Genomic DNA, 23,581 nt, shown 5'->3' with positions numbered 1-23,581 from the left:
TTTCTTAATTGCCACCTTACTAAACTTGTTTCTTTAGCTTCCAGTAGTTTTCTTGAATTGCTCCATATAATCATTTTAAGTCTATTTTACTCTTACATACATTTTTTTAAAAAAATATATTTTATTGATTTTTTACAGAGAGGAAGGGAGAGGGATAGAGAGTTAGAAACATCGATGAGAGAGAAATATCAATCAGCTGCCTCCTGCACACCCCCTACTGGGGATGTGCCCGCAACCAAGGTACATGCCCTTGACTGGAATCGAACCTGGGACCTTTCAGTACGCAGGCCGACGCTCTATCCACTGAGCCAAACCGGTTAGGGCTCTTCCATACATTTGTTACTACTTCCAGAACATTAAGTAACAGTCTTGCTAGTAGAAAATTTTGCTTTACTCTTAATTTAAATGAGACTACATCTAATTAGTTATAATTAATTATACTAATTAAGTATGATACTCTCATGCTGGCTTTTGTATATGTTATTATTGTCCTGGTAAGGGATTTTGATTTATTATGGACATTGGGTTTTATTCAAATGCCTTTTGGAATCTTTGGATATGACCACAAGGTATTTCTTCTCTAACCTTATTAACTAATATTGTGCTACCTTTGTAGTTAGCCATGGAATCTATTTTAATGTATTATTGAATTCTAACTTTAATATTTGAGACTTAAGAAATATTAACATACAAGGTAAGTTTGTAGTTTAATTGTGCTGTGTTTGTCAATTAGTATTACTGGTTTTATAAAAAAAATTAAAACGTTTTTCTTCCTATTATGTGCTGGAAAATTTAACATCATTGGAAGTATCTGATTCTTAAAATTTAAATTAAACCTGTGAAATTGAACCTGGAAATAAAATAATTCCTTTAATAGAGCAAAGGGCCAATCTTTCCATTGGTAATGCACTATTCAATTAGTTAAAGTCAATTAAAATTGATGACAATTCTTAGAACTTTCATTTTTTTGATAGTTATAATGACTCACTTCTAGATTTGGTTAACCATAAATAGTTTCCTATTTTTAGGCACGATAAAGAAAGCTGAAAAAACTGATTCAGTTTTCTTTTTTAAAATTCTGCATTACTTTCTAAACATTTCCTGTTCATGAAACAGAATGCACCTACTCCTCTTGTATTTCTTGATGGCAGAAAGTTATTCTACTTAATAATTCAACCTTATCTATTAGAAGGCTGAGTCTAATGCCTTTCTCACTTACTTTTCCAGTTCCTCCTGGGAGTGTGCAAACGTACAGCTGGCCCCACGAGGGCATCCTCCTCTCTGCTTCATATCTCGACACATGTACGTCTTATATTTGCTATGCTGTGGAGGCTAAGACCAAAATTGAAACATTAGACATCAAAAACAGATGGAAATTTCTCACTGCCATTTTAGGATCTTGGTAATCTAGATAAACAATTCAGATTGATTCACACAGCCTACCATGAGCAAAAGTCCTGGAAAATCATTTTGTCTGAAGTCTCAGGGTCCCAGAATAAGTAAGTTAATTAAAAAGAATGTAGCCAAATTTTCTGATATGTTCTCAAACATGCACCATCACATAAATTCATGATTAAGTCTCAAGTGGGCACTATGATCTTTCTTTCTAGGTTTGTAATGAAAGTCCTAAACCATTGGAGTTTAGAACTTTCAAATGTTTAAACTGTGTTCTAATATTTGTTTTTAACAATGTGTAGGATAGTACACTTGTAATTATGTTTCTTTATAACATACCACAAAATCTACAATAGGCCCTATAACTGAAAAATATTCTGTTACCAATTCTTGACATATAGACTATATCAAAGACTTAACATATCTCCAAAGGTACAAAGGAAACATTATTTACAACTCAGTGATAAGGCAGGGCAACAGATTTGGGAGTTAATATCAAATACAATACTAAGCGAAATTATATTTAATGTATTTTATCACCTACTGGCAGAATTTCAAGGTTATTCTTACTATTTTTGTTATATTCTTCATGTCTAATGGAATAGGGAGTTAAAAATAGGTTTTAATTTCTTTCATTTCTGAATCAAAACATAAAGCTCTGATCTGTTCTTAAATTGATTAGGATAAATATATCCATATTATTCTACTTGGGACAGTTTTAACATTTATCTCCCAAAGAAGATAAGAATAGTAAATCATTATTGTTAATATTTACCTGAGCCAGATGAATTAAAAACAAAGTTTTAATTTCTCAAGTTTACTACTGAAGAATAAAAGATCTAGTGAACCTAACATAAAACCTAAGACAAAACAAAATTCTGGGGAGTAAAATGAAAAACTCTAGCCACATGATCTATTATATTTTAGTGCCATAAATTTCATTTTAAAATATTTGAGGAAAATTTGGCCCAATGGCATAACAGATATTATGAATGAAAAATGTTAAAATACTAATGTAGAAAAAGCATTTACAAATGTGTGAACAGTACTGGAGAGATGTAGCATTACCACTAAAAAGTGATACCTGTTGTCCGACAGAGATGTAATAGTAACCAAAGAGAATAATTTGATTTAAATTGAATAAACTTTAGCACAGAATCAAATGCTGCTATATCCAATGTGAACAGTGAGTCCAGTACATTATTTCATTCAATATTGTCACATAAAATTACTAGGCTAATCCAGGAAACTGGCTGCTAACCACACTAGCTTACTGTATCGTTTCTACAGTCAGAGCTTTAAAATGCTCATGTTACTTCACTGGCTTGTGTCTCTTACCTGCTGTTGATCCGCTCCTTTCTTGCTGTGGTTCTGGATGTAATCAACCAGCCCATGTACCACTGTACGCACAGCAACCAATCCATTCTCTAGCTGTTCCCAAGTAGGAGGAGGAGCATCTACACAACAAATAAAAACCAATTTTTTAAACAATGTTACCCAATGTTTTTCTCAATATTAAATTAATAAAGGAGATGTGTCAGCTCTTCAGTGAAATCAACTTAAGCTTCAGGTAATAATAGCTTGTTCTCCTAAACATCATTGTAAAGAAACAGATATATTCTTCTAAATCTGGGGCTGTAAACTAAAATAGCTATAGGAACAAGGAAGGTAACATAAGGGAATTAAGTAGGCCAGACGATAAATGGCAACTGTCAATAGATGCTTAATTTTGGAAATGACAACAGAAAAAGGCAGGAACTGTGTTGAAATGGAGAGTATGTTTCACATCTAAAGTCACAGTTCCTATTAAACCTTAGCTGATGGTTGATATGTGAAAATGCAAGGCTGGCCCTGCCAGATACACCAGTTTCCCAGGGAAAGGTGAAATTTGAGATTTTTTTATGTAAAATTACCCAGTTTTTATGTGTTGGTATCTAAAAAATTTGGAATATTTGCAGGCCAACACTGTGTGTACCAAACAAAACTTAACTGTGGATTGTCTACAGGCAACTTAATTTGTAATGACTATTTTGAAATTTTGTATAAATCAAGTATTGGTAAACAGAATATTTTTAAAGTTTCACAGAAGAGCTAATATAATAAAGCAACTCTACTATACATCCTCTTCATTTAGTAAGTTATTTGTTCAGGGCTAGCATTGAGATTTTATAAAGGAAAAATTAACCACAGGGCTTAATATGAAACATTCTTTAAAAGAAATATAAAATGAGAACACAGATGCAGATATGACTTCTGTTGGGAGACATTCTGAAAGATTTAGGTGATGGCATCTAAACTAGGCTTTGAAGGGCACAGGGAATTTTAACAACAAAAGGATGAAGATAACAGAGAAGGTAAAGAGAATAGTCACACAAAAAAAGTATTTTTTTTTTTTGAACTTCTAATTCCCAGGGATTGTTCTCATTGCTGGGGAAGCAGTGGCAACCAAACAAAAATCCCTATTGTATTCAAGGAGAGGAGCTGCTAGACAATAGATAAGATGAATAACCAAAATACAAAGTATTTTGATAATAATGAATTGAATAAGTAAAGTAAAGGAGGGGAGTGAGACAGGTACAGGTACGTGTAAAATTTCAGACAGGGTAGCCTGAGAAGGCGTCCTTGACAAGTTATATTTAACCAAAGACCTGAAAGAAAGGTTGATATACTCGGAGAAAAATATTCTAGGAAGAAGAGGCAGTGCAAAGCCGCTGTGGGAGTACGCCTGGCCTGTACGTGGAGCTGAAACCAGAGAGAAGTAAGGTGGATGGAAAAGAGGAGAGACGACGATAAAGGTAAAGGAAGAACAGATCTTGGGAGACCTGGTAAGTCATGGAAAAGATTTTGGCTTTTATTGTCTGATGAAGGCCCTGAAGAATTTTGAGCAGAGGGGTAACAGAATCACTTTGGCGTCTATGCTCAAACCAGACAAGACAAGAAGAGGCTCTTCTATAGCCCATGAAGAGAGATAAGGGTGGTAGAAGTGAAAGTGCAAGTAGGTGGATTCTAAATGGATTTTACAGGATATGCTGATGGAGCAGATGTACCTTATGAAAGAAAGATAAGTTGAAGATTATATCACCAAGGCCTTTAGACTGAGGAAATGGAAGACCAGAATTGCCACTAACTGGAATGGGGGTGGGGTGGAAGCTTGGAACTCACTTTTCAACTGATTAAGTTTGAAATTCCTATCTGATAGTCAAATAGAGAGGTTGGATATTGAGCAGGCAGGTAGATATAAAAAAGAATTCTGGAAGAAGGTGTGGGCTGGAGATATTATGTTTCATAGATCCTAAAATACCATCAATTGTAACACACAACCCAGTATTTTATGTGACCCCATAATTAAAAAAAGATTGCTAATTAAGTTATCACATGTCATTGCTTGTTCAAATGCATTCCAATTTCAGAAATGTTAATATCTGTAAAAAAACAACTGTAGGCTTCAGACTTTAAATAATATTTCAAGCACATTCTAGGAAATAGGTATAAATAGAAAACAGAAGAGATACAAGGATTAAACTCTAGAAGTACTCCAAAAATTAGAGGCTAGGGGGAAAATGGTTAGAAGTTATGGAGAGGAGGAGAAATCAGCAACAGAGGCTGAGAAGGAGGATCCTATAAAGAAAGAAGGAAACTAGGAGAGTAATGGCCTGAATCCAAGTGAAAAAAGTGTTGCAAAAAGTAAACAATAATGTTGAATGCTGCTAATAGTTAAAATACAATTGAGTATCAAGAGCTGATGTATGGAGTCAGCTACGTGGAAGTCACTTGTAACCTTGACAAAAGCACATTGAATTAAGTGGTAGAGATAAATGCCTGGCTACAGTGAGCTCAAGAGAGTGCTATAGAAAGGAGAGAAATAGAGAAATAGAGTGGTGGGTGGATGGCAAATGGTGTCAAAAGTGTGTTACAATGAGAGGAATAACTGTATATTGTATGCTGATAAAAATACTCTAGTAGAGAAGAAAAACTGATAAGAAACAAGTCTGTCTGGAAGACAGCCTTGACAAGATGATACTAGTACAGGAGGAGAGAGGGTGGCCTTAGGTGCAAGTACAGTTTATCCACGCTCACATAAGGAGCACAGGGTCTACTGGCACAGATGCAGGGAGACAGGCTGGGGTTGATGGAGTGGTGAGCTTGTGAAAGTGCTCTTTGGGTTGCTCAGAATGATCAGTGTGTGTGGTGGATTGCTGTGTTCTAGGAATAGATCTAATCTGGTTTGATTAAGCAGTTTTGGTAGTAAATCTACAAAGGTAGATGGATAAAAATTAGAGAGCTCTGAATGCCACAGTCAGGATTTTAAAACCTTATTCGATAGGGTATCACTGAAAGCTTATGAACGTAGAAATCAGAGATGTGATTTATTATGTAGCAGTAAGTGGAATGGACGGCATTCAATCTTAGGAAAAGGACTGAGGCCTCACTAAGGCATATTAATATTAATGGGCATGGGATAAAGGGATGTTGTGAAAGAAGAACAGATAGATCCTATTGTCTGGAATGGCATGTAGAGCAAGTGAAAGGAAAAGATACGAAGTAACACAAAAGACTCAAGTTTTAAGCTCACATCCCTCAAGAATGAGGTCATTTACAGAGAATGGTAACATAGGAGGAAGAGAGGGTAATGAGTGAAGATGAAATAAGGAGATGATGGTGAATCTCAGAAAGTGGGTCTGGAGTAATGAAAACAGTGATAGAGATATTTGGGAGCCTATTCTATATAATAAAAGCCTAAATGCAAATTATTTGACCAGGAGTTCGACCACTTGCTATGACGTGCGCTGACCACCAGGGGGTGGAGCGGAACATGGCAGGCATCAGCGATGTGGCGCTGGCAGTGGAAGTACTGCCGGCCCCGAAGAGAGCAGGACCATGGTGGGATGGTGGAGCAGGTGACTGGGTGGCGCCAGGCCAAAGCAGGTGCAAGCGGGGGCCCCAATCGCCCTGCCGATCACCCCACAGATGGCAACCAGTGGTGGTGGGGAGCAGGGGCCCGGCCCCAATCGATTGCCCCACAGGCAGGATGGTAGAGCAGGTGAGGGGGTGGTGCCAGGCCATGGCAGGGTGTTAGGTGGGGCTGTGGGGCTGCAAGGCTGGGGGCATGAGCTGGGGCCCGATCCCCGCAGGCCAGCCCGAGGGACCCCACCTGTGCACAAATTCATGCACTGGGCCTCTACTTATCTATAAAGAGATAATACCTGATGCTGGGAATGAATGATCACCATCAACAGAGCGCAGAGAAAACAAAATTCCAAGAATACAACCAGCCAACTCCTTGATGGGCAGGAGAGGAAAGAATGGTAAAAATAAGAGAGAACTAGCATTTAGACAGGTCAGAAGAAAACCGCAAGACTACAGTTATAAGCTATTACAAGAGTTTCTTTATCAAGGAAATAGTCAACATTATCAAATGCTGAAGACAAATCAAGTAACTTAAGGACTAAGAAGAAGCCTTTGGAATAAGAAACTGGGAGGTTACTAGTGAATGTTAAGAGGGTTTTACATCAGTAGTGGGAATAAACACAAGGACAACAATAGAATACAAGCTAAAATATCTCAGATGAAGTATTAGGTAAGAAAAATGAAGGTCGGGTGATTTTCAGGTCAAGAAAGAACAGGAAAAGGGGTGAAAATAAGAGAGATACTTGATGGAATGAGGTATAGAGAAGGAAAACATGGGACCAAAAACACACAACTAATGACATATGATTTAGAAAAAATGAGAAAACTTTAGTCAAAAAAGATGAGAATGGTAAAATATAGCACAACTTGACAATGAGAGAAAAAAGAAACAAAGGATTTTCGAGAGAATCTACTTTGCTGGTGAAATGAACAGCATAATAAAAAGTATTAAATAAATATTAGTTGAAGTAATACAGAGAGACAGACAAAAATGGGGACAGAACTTAAATACTGTAGAAGAAATCTGTAATAGCCATTCTCAGAATGGCAACAAAAAATAATTAAAAGATTCACTGAGCAGCACTGAGGCACACATAGGACAGTCCATTAACATCCCTTGGGTTTACCTGGACTAGGGTCAATGTTTGCTAATAGCTCCAAATGGGGTCTTAGTCGGTTCAAATTTGCTGGATCTCCAGTTCGCTGGAGAGCAATTGTTAGTTCCTGGACACTTTGTGCAAAAGAGGCTGGAGTCTGCAACTTAAAAAAAGAAAAATATTAACTCTCCAAAGGCCAGAAAATTCTTTGGGGGGGAAAAAGATTATTTACAATATCACAATCATTTTTGCAATTTATTAAATTTAATTTTACCCTTCCACACATCCCAAGCTTTGGCCAGATATGTACTGTGCCCTTGCTTCCCTCTGCTATCACATTCCTTACATGTGAGACCTCTCTCAATTCTCAGTTTGGAAGTACTCTTTTTTTTTTTAATTTATTTTTTACAGAGAGGAAGGGAGAAGGATAGAGAGTTAGAAACATTGGTAAGAGAGAAACATCAATCAGCTGCCTCCTGCACACCTCCCACTGGGGATGTGCCCGCAACCAAGGTACATGCCCTTGACTGGAATCGAACCTGGGACCCTTCAGTGCCCAGGCCGACACTCTATCCACTGAGCCAAACCGGTTAGGGCTGGAAGTACTCTTTTATATTCTTACAGCTTGACTGGCTCTTGGGGTCCTTCCAAATAATTGAAATTTGGAAAGATAGTCTAGAAATAATGCTATACAAAGGACAGAACAATGAAACTGAACTCAAACTCAGTTTGAGTTCAAATTCTGTTATAGACCAAAGATCATGACACTGGCTATAATCTTTACAGACTCTCTCTAAAAATCAGTGGGGGGAAAATATCCTCAGATGAGGATTAACAACAAAAACTATCATTACAAAAGTTTCAATATGCTATAATCAGTCAGTCGCATCATTTCAGACCTAAAAGTTGCAGGTAAAGTTTGGCTAAAGGTATCTAGGGGCCCTAGCCAGTTTGGTTCAGTGGATACAGCACTGGCCTGCGAAATGAAGAGGTGCGGGTTTGATTCTGGTCAAGGGCACGTACCTTGGCTGCAGGCTTGATCCCTAGCCCTAGTCGGGGCACATGCAGGAGGCAACCAATCAATGTGTCTCTCTCACATGGATGTTTGTCTCTTCCTCTCTCCGTCCTCCTCCCTCCCTTCCACTCTCTCTAAAAATCAATGGGAAAATATCCTCATGTGAGGATAAACAACAAAAAAAGGTATCTAGGGAAGACGTATAAGACAGAAGAAGTAATATATATCATATTGAAAATTTTGCACCAAGTAGTTATAAAACACATTTCCCAATTCTCCTTTAACATCAATATTCTACTCATTCAAAGAATTCTATTTTGGGGAACAGGAGAGAGAGAGAGAAAGAAAGCAACAGAGAAAAGCAGAGTAGCCCAGAAAGAGGCTTGGTGATTAAGAACATGGATTCTAGAGTCAGAATACCCCAGTTCAAATCCAGATCTGTCACTGGAGAAATGTATTTAACCTCTCTGTCTCTGTATAAAAGGGATGATAGAGGGCTGTTGAGAAGACTAAATGAACTGTTTAAACCACATAGTAAGCTCTCAGTAAGTGTTAAATATTTGGGCAACATCTTGACCTTATTTCTCTCAGTTAATGGTTGGGTAACTCTAAGTATATCATCTCTATGGCTATAAGTATATAAGGTAAAATAGTAAAAATTATATTAAATACTATTATTGAACAAAATATATTTACAAGGTGCTTTTATAGCACTTTAATATATTTCATATTGAATTACAACACATTTATGGTATGCTCCAAGTTTTTTGTATTTTTTAGTATGCTCCAGTTTTAAGAGAATTAAAATTAGCTCTTAGAGTCATAAATAAATAAAATTCATGTGAACTCTAGTGATCTTTTCATCATCATAACAAACAGAAAGTAAAAATAAGTTTACTGAAAATTTGATCAAACTTAGAATGGTTGGTAAAATTGTAATCATTGGTGAAAATTTTCTGCTGAGAATAATATGAAGCCTCAGTGTGTACATCTTCCAGACCATTAAATGGCTGCTACAGGCAGACAATAAAGGCACTTAGGAAATGGGTTTAACTAACATAGTGAATAAAATTCAGAGAACAGTAAAAGTAGGGAGAGAGGCAATGATATAAAAGAAATGCCAGCTTCTCAAAGAATGAGCGAATGCATGCTGGAAAAAGCATTAAAACACTAATCAAATATTATATGAAAAATGTCAATTACACCTCAATTTAAAAAAAATCTTTATATTAGCAAACTGGTATTTTGATGTGACTAGTTATGACATGACACCGGACTATAGAGAATATAACTTAAAGGAATGTGACGTATAGTACTCACTTTAATACACACTTGTTAAATAAATGAATCACCAAAATTCCAGGATTACTGCAAGAAGTAAGGAACAACAAAAGGGTCTACCTTGTCAATAATGGACTGCATATGAGATTTGTGAGACTGGTCTCCATACAGCAAAGAGGACCACTGGTCTGGTGCGATTCGTAAGCCTGCTTCCATAGCAATCTGAACTATCTGGGAGTCATGCTCTCGCCGCAGAGCTTCATAGGTCCTGAATTCTTCTTTCAGTTGCATCAAAGAGGAGTCTTCATCACGTTTGGTGACCTAACAAGACACACATAATCTCATTGTGAGTCAGGTAAGGAACAAAATGGGCTTATTCTTTATAAGAGCATCTATGGATAACAGATAATTTTCTTAAAAAAAAAAAATGTTTTTAGTGATTTCAGAGACAGGAAGGGAGGAGAAATAGAAACATCGATGAAAGAGAAACACCAATCAGCTGTCTCCTGCACGCCCCCTACTGGAGATCGAGCCTGAAACCCGGGAATGTGCCCTGACCTGGAATCAACCAGTGACCTCCTGGTGCAAGGGACAACACCCAACCAACTAAGCCACACTGGCTGGGCATAACAGGTAATTTTTAATGTAACAAATTTCTTATAGGAACAATAGCAAGGTTAAAATGGAGCACATCATTCTGGCAATAAAACATTTCCCCTTTTATAGATGTCAAAATCCCTGGAATGATATCAGAACAAAGAGCCAAATACAACTTGTTTCCTGCTTCAATGACTCTCTATCCAGACCAATTCTCCTTGTAGTCTTGGTGGAAAACTGACCCAGCTTATTAGTCTCTCCAAATAGAAAAATCTATAAGCCTGGGTTTGATCTATGTTGTTCAATATCTAACATACAAATTTAATACAAAAAGATTTGTTTAATAGGATGACATCTGTATTCTTTAAAAGAAAAATTGCTGAATTTTCTGAAAAGACTCAGGCAACTTTATTAAACTAAAAGTTTTATTAATTGTTTAGGGAACGGACAATGTTTCCTTTAAGCCAGGGGTGGGCAAACTTTTTGACTCGAGGGCCACAATGGGTTCTTAAACTGGACCGGAGGGCTGGAACAAAAGCATGGATGGAGTGTTTGTGTGAACTAATATAAATTCAAAGTAAAGGAGCGGAGGGGAGAGCAAGAGAACCCTCCGCTCTTTCGGCTCCGCGGGCCGGATAGAACAGCCGAACGGGCCGGATCCGGCCCGCGGGCCGTAGTTTGCCCACGGCTGCTTTAAGCTGAAATGTAACAGAGGTTCATACCTTGAAACAGGAGGCTCTATACAGGAGCTGGACAACATGCCCAATGCTAGTTTTAGAGGCTTGAGGGAACCGTGGCTCTAACCTTTGCACCACAAAGAGAACCAATACTTTTCTTGACAAAGCAGAACCATCTTCTAAAGCCAGGAGAACCAACTTTAGAGCTTCCTCCTGCATTGCTAGGAAAAGTTGGGCAAAATCAAAATTTATCATGTGCAGGGATAAGAGAAATTCACTTATTAAAAGGGCAATACTCAATAATTTTTACAGGTATCAGTTAAATAGACAATGCAATGATAGACAGTTACGCTTTTTAACCTTTTGGAGGCTTTTTGTATTACATTTTATTTACGAAAGCAGATAAAAAGTCAATACATTCAAGAAAAATGTCTATCAAAATGAATAAACTTTTGGCATTAAGGGAAAAGTTAAGTACTCTGAAAAACTGACGTGGAATCACCCAAGCCATAGTTATCAAGTAGAATATTGCTTGATAACAACAGAATTTGCAATGAACTAGCCGTTGTATATATTTATAGTCCCCAGGCCATACTTTAAGAATTACTAGTGTAGTATGTATGGAATTTAATTCTATACCTGGTCCAAGGAACTGGCAGCCTCGAGCCCTTACTGCTGCCCAAAGATTCGAAGAGAGTTGCTGAGGATTCTGGTGCTGGAGAATGAGCTCTGTAACTGTTCGTTCACCTAAAGATCGAGCTGCTCGCATGGCACGAATCCTGCCTTCTTCTTCCACTAGTTGGCAGTGGACCAGAGTCACCAGCTTCCTCTGCATTGGGCGACTCAGAACACTCTGAGTAGTGCTATTCAGACCCACTCCTTTAAATAGAGTAAAAAATTATTTCTAGGTTTACAATGCAATTTTAGAGAGTTCAGAAAAACTTCCTTGGACGGGCTGATTCACTTATGGGTTCTACTAGAATATTTAAAATGAATAACAGAATTACAAGTGAAACATTTTTAAAAGTATACAACAAAAGTTTTTACCCTCATGCAAATACAACATTAATGACATTAAATATACCATTATTCATTTAATCATGGAGAAGTAAAGATGAAAGGACTGGACAATAATAATTAGTTTAAGACCCAAATCTGGAGGTCATAACAGTTCTGACATATTATTTCTTTTTTTTTTTTTCTGACATATTATTTCATAGTGAAATAACAAGCTGTAATGGCAAGATAGTAATGGCAACTTCCAATTTTATTACCTTCCCTATAGCACACCATATAAAACTGAATAGAAGGCAGACAATTCACAGTTGCCAAATGATAGCGAGCCCTTCTGAAACCATTATTGCATTTATACTTACACTTATTTCTGTAACTCATTCAAATGCTTCCAACATCACATAAACTCTCAATTCACTACTTTGTTTGATAAGATTTGTAATAACATTATTTAGCACTAGTGAGTTTGATTTACACTAAATAAATTTCATTAACATTCATTTACAGCCCACAATTTTTATGGTAATAAAAGTATTTTTAATAAACATGTGCTTAGCATTACTAACTGCACCCGACTTACCTCTAGCGCTGCTGAGTGGTTTCAGGTACAATGCTAATTCTTCTACACATTTCCTGGCTTCGTCATAATGCTTTGTATCTTCAACCCCACTACACAACGTAACGGGCTGCTGCTCAGGGACCTAGAGATCAAAAGAAGAGGTCTGCGTCAGTGCTTACTAATCAATTAAACAAGTGCTTTTTTGAGTATGTTTTATGCACTGCCATTTAACACCAGTAACATCAAAACTCCCATTAAATTTACTGGATTCTTAAAGAACTTCATATTCTTTTAAGTGCTATTGCTCTCATATTTCTTTCCACTCCTACCCCAGCCCAAAAAACTAATTTATTCTGTCTCTATAAATTTGCCTATTTTGGACATTTCATATAAATAGGACATAGAATGATACAATAGCTTCCAAAGTGGCTGCACCATTTTTGCATTCCCACCAGCAATAAAGGAGTTTCTGTTACTCCACATCCTCACCAGCATTTGGTGTTGTGTTTTGGATTTTAGGTATTCTAACTGGTGTGTAGTAGTATCTCAGTGTTTTAATTTGTAATTCCAAATGACAAATGCTGCTGAGCTCATTTATTTGCTCAGATGCCATCTGTATATCTTTTTTGGTGAAGTATATGTTCAGATCTTTGTCTATTTTAAAATTATGTTCTTTTTAATAAGCTGTAAGAGTTCTTTGCATATTCTAATTGCAAGTTTCTCACCAGATATGAGTTACAATTATTTCTCTCATTCTGTGGGTTTTTCTTTCACTCTCTTGACAATGTCCTTTGAAGCACAAAGTTTTAAATTTTGATTTAGTTCAATTTATCTTTTGTCTTGTGCTCCTGAGTGTCATATCTTAAAAAAACCACTGCCTACTCCAAGGTCATAGATATATCTAGGCCTGTATTTTTCTTCTAAGAGTTTTGTAATTTTAGCTCCTACATTTACCCTTTGTTCCACTTTGAGTCAATTTTTGTACATGATGTAAGGTAGAGGTCCAATTCATTCTTTTACATTTGGATATCAAGTTTTCCCAGACCATTTTGTTAGAAAAACTGTTCTTTTCCCATTGAATGACCTTGGCAACCTTGTCAAAAAAATCATCGGACCGTACATTGGGTTCATTTCTGAACTTTCTATTCTATTACAAGGACCTAAGTATGTCTTTATGCCAGTACCACACTCTCTTGATCACTTTAGTTTTGCAGTTTCAAAATCAGAAAGTGTGATTCTTTTTTGTTCTTCTTTTTCAAGATTGTTTGGCTATTTGAGGCCCTTGTGATTCCATATAAATTTTAGGGTGAATATTTCTATCTCTGAAAAAAAAGAACCACCACTGGGATTTTGATAGTGCTTACACTAAACCTGTAGATTACTTTGGGTGTACTGTCATCTTAATAATACAAAGTCTGCCTATCCATGAGCACGTGATGTCTTTCCCTTTATTTATATCTTTTTAAATTTCAGCAAAGTTTTGTAGTTTTCAGAGTACAAGTCTTTCACCACCTTTGCTAAAATTATGCCTAGTTATTTTATTCATATATATATATATATATATATATTATTGATTTTTTACAGAGAGGAAGGGAGAGGGATAGAGAGTTAGAAACATCGATGAGAGAGAAACATCGATCAGCTGCCTCTTGCACACCTCCTACTGGGGATGTGCCCTCAACCAAGGTACATGCCCTTGACCGGAATCGAACCTGGGACCTTTCAGTCCGCAGGCTGACGCTCTATCCACTGAGCCAAACCGGTTTCGGCTATTTTATTCTTCTTGACGCTATTGACTTACGTATGTGTTTTTTTAAAAAAATGTTTTTATTGACTTCAGAGAGGAAGGGAGAGATAGAAATATCAATGATGAGAGAATCATTTATCGGCTGCCTCCTGCACACCCCTTATTGGTCCGAAACCTGGGCATGTGCCCTGACCGGGAATAGAAGACCTCCTGGCTCATGGGTCTATGTTCAATCACTGAGCCGAACCAGGCTGGGCAGGAATTGCTTTTTTAAATTTTCTTTTGGATTGCTCATTGTTAGTATAGATATGCAATTAATTTTTGCATGTTGACTTTTTAACTACAACTTTGGTTAATTAATTTATTAGCTCTAACTTTTTTTTGTTGTTGTTGTTATTCTTCTCCTGAAGATATCTTTTCCATTGATTTTTAGAGAGAGTGGAAGGGAGGAAAGAAGAGGGAGAGAGGGCGAGAGAAACATTGATGTGAGAGAGACACATCGATTGGTTGCCTCCCACGCATGCCCCAACCAGGGCCAGGGATCGAACCTGCAATCAAGGTACATGCCCTGGACCAGGAATCAAACCTCCAACCTCCTGGTGCCAGGACCAACACTCTAACCACTGAGAAACACCGGCCAAGGCTCTAACAGTTTTTAAATGGAACTCTTCAGGGTTAAAATAGCGGATATTAAGTATTAAAATGCATACCATGCTACCCTCAAATTTCACAAACATTAGCTGTTTCAGTTAAGATATGAGAACGACGTACTCATTTTGCAGGGAAAAAATCAGTTCATCCTTAGATATCTTTACGGAAAGGTATCTGCCTCCTGCATCTCCCCTTTGGGGATTGAGCTGCCATCTGGGCATGTGCCCTGACCGGGAACGGAACCAGGGATCTCTCCATGCGTGGGATGGCACTCAGCCAACTGAGCCACACCAGCCAGGGCCAGTAAGTCTATGTTTTAAAATGTTTCCAAAATGTCATACTGGAATTTTCAAAATAAAAAGAAAAATGATTGTGAAATAAAAAATTAAGTACAGGAAGAAAAGAAAATGCTGCACTTTCCCTTTGGACAAATATTTTATAGTATTGTTGATGACATCGAAACAAGTATGTAAGTAAATTAAGTTTTCCTTTTGAATAAGAACTGCTCTTTTTACCTTCAACATACATAATATTAACCTTCTCTACTTTCTGCAGCCTTTAGGAAGATCTAAGTGGGGTTAGATCCAAAATTTCAGTATATTTATTCCAATAATGCTTTACGGTAAACAGATGGTACTTTGGACATTATGCAAATTAATCTAGTGAGGGGTTATTTAAGTGAATCATATCTAGCTTTCAAAACTCTGCCTCCCATGACTTTGTGAAGCCTTCTGAAGATACCACTGATCTTGAATTTAAGAATACTGACGTAAAACTTTCACAGTATTACTTTCAGAATTACCACACTAAACTTTATGGTTATCTAGGGGTCTTTGCTCCTACCCCAGGTAAATGGCTCCCAAAGGCTGTGGGCTACAGTTTCTTGTCACCTTCTTCTTCTTTCATCTTGATTAATATCTACTAAGTAAAACTGTCTGAAGCAGCTTCACTTTTCTTATTAAGTAAAACGCAATGTTTTTGTGAATATTTTCCTCAATATAAGAAGTCCTTGTGACTTCTTAGGTTTCTGTAGTGATCTGAATTGCTAAATTTGTTGAGAAAGTCAGACCACCAGATTAAAACATTGTTACCATATTATGACTGAGAAACACTGGACTACCATGGTAAGTCTCCTAACAGAATGAAATAAAGGACTGGCACAGTACTGAACAGAATTTTATCTATTTAAATAGAGGGCAATGTTACCCAGTTTTAATTCAACAAGTCTGCCTCAGGAGGAGAACACACACAGAAATTAAAAAGTATAGTAGGTCATCCATCATACCTGAGCACCCACTAGCTGAAGCAACGCTGAGTTCACGGGAAGGAGCTCAATGTCTGTATTGATAGTGGTCTGGTCAAATGGGCAAGCCTTCCGGTGGAGTTTATTCAGGCACATCTTGCAGACAGTATGGCCACAACCCAAACTGATGGGCTTTCGAATTGTTTCATCGAAAGTCTGAGTGCAAATTGGGCAGGAAAGGAAATCCGTCCACTGTGGAGCTTGTACAGGCATTGCTTCTGGAGTTGCAATTCACTAACACACACACACACACACACACACACACACACACACACACAATATCTAAAGCAAAGATTCCACTGGAATCAAAATCTTTGAAAAAAGTTTATCTTTTTTTAATAGTTTCTGTAGATACAGTCAGCACATAGTGTGAAATATAACCTGGAAAACAAAGAAAAAGAAAAAAAAATCAATCTCCCTTTTTAAATTAAACTGTCTTCTCAGCCTACTACCTCCAACCTTTTGTAGTGCATTTATATCACCATACCCTCTTTTTGCCCTTTTACAGAATTAGAGCCATAATAAAACATCCAATCTCAGCCCCTCAATTTAAAGATGAGGTACAGACTCCAGAAAGATAGAATAACTTGCCTAAGGTGACACACGAAGTTAGTAATAAAATTAAAAGATCCAAGACCTAAGTCTCTCAAGTTTATCTAAATCTGTGATTGTTTTATAATTAAAAATTAGCCTTTTTAAGGTGGTTAATAATATTGTTTTTTAATCTGTACACCAGTTACATGAATCTGTTCACAGCTGTGAAGTTTTATCAAGCTCTACACTTAAAATATGTACATTTCACCCTAACCGGTTTGGCTCAGTGGATAGAGCATCGGCCTGTGGACTGAAGGGTCCCAGGTTCGATTCCGGTCAAGGGCATGTACCTTGCGGGCACATCCCCAGTAGGGGGTGTGCAGGAGGCAGCTGATCGATGTCTCTCTCTCATCGATGTTTCTGGCTCTCTATCCCTCTCCCTTCCTCTCTGTAAAAAAAAATCAATAAAATATATTTTTTTTAAAAAATAAATAAAAAATATGTACATTCCTGTTGTATGTTACCCCTCAATAAAGAGGGAATTGGCCCCAAATAAAAACTACCTTAAAATACTTTATCATCAAATTCGGTATGGGTAATGAGATAAAAAGAAATTGTAGTGTTTTTTTAAGGTTTATTTTTAAGGATTTTAGATATTCTTTTTTTTTAATGTTTTATCTTAACGATTTTTTAGAGAGAGAGGAAGGGAGAGGGAGGGATAAATAGAAACATCAATGATGAGAGAGAAACATCGATCGCTGCCTCCTGCACGCCTCCCACTGGGGATCCAGCCCGCAATCTGGGCATGTGCCCTGACTGGGAATCGAACCGTGACCTCCTGGTTCATAAGTCTATGCTCAACCATTGACCCATGCTGGCTGGGCAATAAAAATATTTTTTAAAGAATAATAAATAAAAAATCTCTAAATGTTTATATTAATAAAATGAATAATATTATCATTTTTTTCAGGGCTTTTTGTTTTACAAAGAAATAAGATCTCCTAGTAAGAAAAGTATTTCAATGAACAATAAACAATAAGACCAGTGACTCATTCTACCAGCTCAGTAACTAGTCTGCAGATATCCAACTCCAACTCTCATAGCTGCTGTGTAGCTACTCAATTCAAATCCATGCCTCTGCAAAATAACAAATAACTATATGCTGTGAGCCTCAAAGGTTTAACTGTGGTTAAAGCAACTGCTAAAGAGCTACTATAAACTTACGACAACATGATATAACAGAGCTTAGTTTTCTGAAAACAATCCATGTGTCAGGCATTATTTTAGGTATTTTCAGATGCTTCTCTTATTTAAATACTAGAGGCCCAGTGCACGAAATTCGTGCACTGGTAGGGTCCCTAGCAGCTGCTGGTCAGGGCCTCCCTCCCTTCCCCCGGCCGGCCCTGCCCCCTGGTCGAACTCCCAGACAACTCCCAGTTGAGGGGACAATTTGCATACTATGCCTTTATTATATAGGATCTACCATAAATCTAAATCAAAATATAAACTTCCACCAGTAACCAACGATCTGTTAGGCATTTTAGCATTTTCAGTGTTCTATACACAGTACCTTATTAACTGAATGCTCACAGCAATGATATAATGTCATTATCTCCATTTTAAAGATAAAGAAACTAAAGTACAGCCTGGTCAGTGTGGCTCAGTTGGTTGGAGTGTCGTCCTGTACACTGAAAGGTTGTGGATTCGATTCCTGGTCAGGGTGCACACCTAGTTTGAGGGTTCAGTCCCCAGTCAGGGCACATACGGAAGGCAACCAATCGATGTTCTCTGTCACAGTGATGTTTTTTTTTTCTCTCTCTTCCCCTCTCTAAAAGCAATAAGCATACCCTCAGGTGAGGATTAAAAAGAAAAAGAAAAGAAATCAAAGTACATAGAAGTACTCAAAGACACAAGACTAGTAAGTGGCAGGATTGGGATTCAAATTCAGACAGACCTAACTCCCAAAATGGTACTTTTAAATCCTATAATTTGTGCTACCTTACAGATGAAAGTTAATAGTCACTAAAGTGAGGGAGCTTTTAGGGGTGATGGAAATGTTCTAAAATTGGATTATGGTGATTGTTGCACAAGTCTGTAAATTTACTAAAAATCACTGAACCGTGCACTTAAAATAAGTTAATTTTATAGTATGCAAATTATACTTCAATAAAGCTGCTAAGCCCTGACTGGTTTGGCTCAGTGGATAGAGCATTGGCCTGCGGAGTCAAGGGTCCCAGGTTCAATTCCAGTCAAGGGCATGTACCTTGGTTGTGAGCACATCCCCAGTGGGGGGTGTGCAGGAGGCAGCTGACTGATGTTTCTCATCAATGTTCCTAACTCTCTATCTATCCCTCTCCCTTCCTCTCTGTAAAAAATCAATAAAATATATATTTTAAAAAATAAATAAAAATAAAGCTGCTAAAATAGTCATTAAAGGCTTTTTATAAAAGGTCAGTTTCAAATTTTTAAATGTAATAACTTAAAAATATAAAGACACTTCAGATTTGTTCTATGAGCACAGCAATACCACTATTAAATAATTATATTGCTTTGAGGATTTCTTTTTTTTTTTTAATTTTTTTTTAAAATATATATATTTTATTGCTTTTTTACAGAGAGGAAGGGAGAGGGAATAGAGAGTTAGAAACATCGATGAGAGAGAAACATCAATCAGCTGCCTCCTGCACACCCCCTACTGGGGATGTGCCCGCAACCAAGGTACATGCCCTTGACCGGAATCGAACCTGGGACCCTTCAGTCCGCAGGCCGACGCTCTATCCACTGAGCCAAACCAGTTAGGGCTTGCTTTGAGGATTTCATCCACATATTACAAACTGACATTTTAAATGTTGTTTTAAAACATATTACCATCTCCTCTATTACAGGTTCATCTTATCTGCTTCTCATTTAGAGGGTGAAACATAGAAATTAAAGTTCATCAAGTATCTACTCTGGGTCAGTCACTCTTCTGAGGCATTAACAGGCCCATCTATACTAATAAAAGGGTAATATGCTAAATAGACCAGGAGACCTTCTGGACGTCCTTCTGGACAAAGCCATGGTGGCGGGGCCAAGGCAGAGGCGGTTAGGGGCAATCAGGCCAGGAGGGGAGGGCAGTTGGGTGCGATCAGGGCAGTGGGGGATAGTGGGGGGCAGTTGGGGGTGATCAGGCCAGCAGTGAGGGGCAGTTGGAGGCAAGCAGGCCGGCAGGGGGGGCAGTTGGGGGCGAGAAGGCCGGCGGGGGGACACAGCTGGGGGCGAGTAGGCCAGCAGGCAGAGTGGTTAGGGGGCGATCAGGAGGGCAAATGGTTAGGAGCCAGCGGTCCTGAATTGCAAGAGGGATGTCCGATTGCTAGTTGGACATCCCCAGAGGGGACCCAGATTGGAGAGGATGCAGGCCGGGCTGAGGGTCACCCTCTCCCCCGCCCTGCACGAATTTCGTGCACCGGGCCACTAGTTTTATAGAAAACTGCTGAGCTGCTGCAGCATTAAATAACTTGCCTGAAGCTATAAACTGGGAACTGAGACTAAAACTCAGTTCTTATATGAATTGAAGCATAAGTTGCTCTGAGAAAGATATTATATCAAACAAAACTTACTGTCTGTAAGAAGGCAATCTTGATCTATTCCCACCCACCCTACCCTATGAGATGAGTTTAACTCATTATTCTTGGCCTTAACTTAACCTACCATTTCTCTGGAACATTTCCATAGCAACCAACATGCAGGGCAACACCAGAGAAAAATTTTTAACTATCTTGAAAAATAAAGCTAAAAGCAGGAAATAAAAACAAAAAGAAGAAAAATAAGTGAAGGCTTATTATAACTAGTCAGTGTTATAATTCTCAGAAGAATATAAATTAATTTACAGATAAAATAGCAGTCGGAGATGTTTAAGAGCAAGGTTTCTCCAGTAATAATACCCTGTGAAGAAAGACCTGATTGCACAACATCCTAGATATAAATAATTTCATATGCTAATGTTAGTACTAATGGAGAAATACTTGGGACTTTTGATTTAGAGGGGGAAAGGCCTGAAAAATAGAACTTGATAAAGAAGGGTTAAGAAAGCTACAAAGGGTTCAATTAGGTAGCTTACTTACCCAGTGTGCAGAGGGACAGAAAGAAACATTTCTACCTCCAACTTAATGACAAATTTAGAAGAAACAGTAAAAAAGATAAATCCACTCCTGGGGAAGCTGCCTGATCTGAAGCTGAAACAGCCTGTGAATGACCATGTCTAACTTTGTGTAAGCAGTCTGAAGCTCCAGGTTTCTATTCTATGTAACAAAGTTACACGTTGTGTGTAAATGTGCTATGCTGAAGAGGACAATCAGCAGTTATTAAGAGGTGATAGAATGACAAGGCCAGACTCAAAAGCATCATCATTAAGATCCTTTAAGCAGAAAAACCGTACCCATTATAGCAAAACAGCAAAGAATTATTTTCTTCTTTCAGTTTTTGCATTAATACTCTGTGGAGTGGTACATATACTATACTGTCTAGTACATAAATAAATCATCATCATTTAGTGGTAACCCAAACATCAAGGACATAACGAGAACTAATAAAATCAAGCCAATTTTGGAATATACCAGGCATTTTAGTTCATCTGTCTTCTGTTAACTGCTTTCAAATTAAATGCAAACTTCTGAAACTGGCTGTTTCCTTTGTAAAAATTGATGTCTCCTTAATTAAGGTTGTTTGCTAAATCATAAAGATAACTCAGTCCCATATAAAAGATTCATGAATAAATTTTGAAAGCTAGGCCAAATATTCTAATGAGACTTTAGTTTTTCAGATCACATCTTGTAATCGTATTCCTGCTACAATAATGGCTCCTTTTTGTAGAGGAAGTTTGCTCCCTGTGTACCCAGAAGTTATTTTGAGACACAATGACAAATCTGATTGGCAAGTAGTCAATAATCTTGAATGTAGGGGAAAAAACTCACAATGAAAAGAAAATCTAACTGTGCCTAGTAAATTTATATTTCAGATTGTTAAATACTAATCTATAGACTGAGAAATCCAATGAGATTGAGACATTTTAAGGAGTAGCACTAATATTATTTCTTTTACTTATCCCACTTTACTATTTCTTTCCCCACCAGCACACTTAAATCCTTGTTTAGAGAAGCTAAAAAACACATTTCTATCTCCCACTTGTCTTATTTAAAAATTTTTTTTTTAATCATTCAATCCCTGTCCCTGTCTTCTCCTAGACTCTATTCTCCTGAGTCTAACCCAGCCTTGGGCAAACTACGGCCCGCAGGCCGGATCCGGCTGTTCTATCCGGTTCTCTTGCTCTCCCCTCCGCTCCTTTACTTTGAATTTATATTAGTTCACACACACACTCCATCCATGCTTTTGTTCCGGCCCTCCGGTCCAGTTTAAGAACCCATTGTGGCCCTCGAGTCAAAAAGTTTGCCCACCCCTGGACCCTTTACCTCTCAGTTTTCAAACTACACTTTTCCCCAACCACTATTTTGAAATGACTTTAACTGGTATATCAAAAACCTTCTATGAAGTTCAATGGTCACATTTCAGTCCTTATCTTTCTTCTTTCTATACAGCATTAATAATGTTGACCAGTTGCCATAGCCCAGTGGTCGGCAAAACTCATTAGTCAACAGAGCCAATTATCAACAGTACGACTGAAATTTCTTTTGAGAGCCGAAAACCGACTTCTGCGCATGGGCCACGAAGTTTCAATCGCACTGTATGTGCGCGCCTGCACGTGGTATTTTGTGGAAGAGCCACACTCAAGGGGCCAAAGAGCCGCATGTGGCTCACGAACCGCAGTTTGCCGACCACTGCCCTAGCCCGTTTGGCTCAGTGGACAGAGCATCGGCCTGTGGACCGAAGGGTCCCAGTGTTCAACACCCGTCAAGAGCTAGGGCACTGACGCGTACCTTGGTTGCAGGCTCCTCCCTGGTCCAGGCTCATGGAGGAGGTAACCAATCGATGTGTTTCTCTCACATCAGTATTTCTGTCTCTCTCTCTTCCACTCTCTCTAAAAATCAATGGAAAAATATCCTCGGGTGAGGATTTTAAAAAAAAATTAATGTTGACGAGTTTATTACAGCAAATGCTACCCCACTTTGGCTTCTATAATGGCACACTATCCAAGTATGGCAGGCCACTCCTTGTGTGCCGCTCTTGAGGGCTTCTCCTTCTCTGCCCATCCTCGGAATATGTGTGGTTCCCTCAGATTCCTTCCTCACTTCTCTTCTCTACAAAATGTCCTTGAGTGATGTCATCTATTTTTCAGCTTTCAACTATCAACTAGATGCTGATGACTTCCAAATCTATATCTCAAGTTCAGACCTCTCTTCTGAGTGCCACGGCCATATAACCAGTTGGCTACTAGTCATTCATGTTTAACTAGGTCTCAAACCATTTCAACCTAATGAAACCTTTTGTTCTCTAAGTCAGTGACTGAGTGACTTAGTTGTTGACAGAAGCATTGGGGAATCATCCTTGACTACTTCCTTTTCCTCAAATCTGCCTCCTCAAATAACCAATCACCATGTCCTATTCATTTTATTTCTTCAATGTTTCTTGAAATCCTCCCATCCATTCCCAATACCTTAGTTTAGGTTATCAACCTCTCTTATCTGGGTTACTGTGACAGTTTTTTATTTGGTGTCCCTGCTAACAGTATCCCCATCAAGCAAAGCTAGGCTATCTAACTAGATTGTAAATTCCTTAAAATCAGAGAATATCTGGGGGTTTCCCCCCCCCACTTGCTTTTTGCTCTATAGTTTTAATATAGAAAAAGTCAGCCAATATACATTAGCAAA

General features: G+C 38.1%; 1 protein-coding gene across 4 annotated transcripts in view; it reads right to left on the bottom strand.

Annotated features, from left to right (window-relative positions):
• The window catches only part of RC3H1 (ring finger and CCCH-type domains 1), a 58,181-nt gene that overhangs the window by 22,959 nt on the left and 11,641 nt on the right, over window positions 1-23,581 (bottom strand). For 2 of the 4 annotated variants that reach the window (XM_080647954.1, XM_080647956.1), the window contains exons 2-9: window positions 16,227-16,625; window positions 12,565-12,685; window positions 11,610-11,849; window positions 11,016-11,191; window positions 9,817-10,017; window positions 7,431-7,557; window positions 2,734-2,852; window positions 1,220-1,332 (exon numbers count right to left, since the gene is read on the bottom strand). In XM_080647954.1, coding sequence (XP_080504080.1) covers window positions 1,220-1,332; window positions 2,734-2,852; window positions 7,431-7,557; window positions 9,817-10,017; window positions 11,016-11,191; window positions 11,610-11,849; window positions 12,565-12,685; window positions 16,227-16,457 — 1,328 coding nt within the window. In that variant the 5' untranslated portion in view covers window positions 16,458-16,625. Of the gene's footprint in view, window positions 1-1,219; window positions 1,333-2,733; window positions 2,853-7,430; window positions 7,564-9,816; window positions 10,018-11,015; window positions 11,192-11,609; window positions 11,850-12,564; window positions 12,686-16,226; window positions 16,626-23,581 lie in introns of all 4 variants that reach the window. The other 2 variants (XM_080647953.1, XM_080647955.1) reach the window with 1 other exon arrangement.

Source organism: Plecotus auritus (assembly GCF_963455305.1).
Source record: "Plecotus auritus genome assembly, chromosome: 12".
NCBI classification, from domain to species: Eukaryota; Metazoa; Chordata; class Mammalia; order Chiroptera; family Vespertilionidae; genus Plecotus; species Plecotus auritus.
Note: the sequence above shows the minus strand (reverse complement) of the source record. Positions and strands in the feature narration are given on the sequence as shown.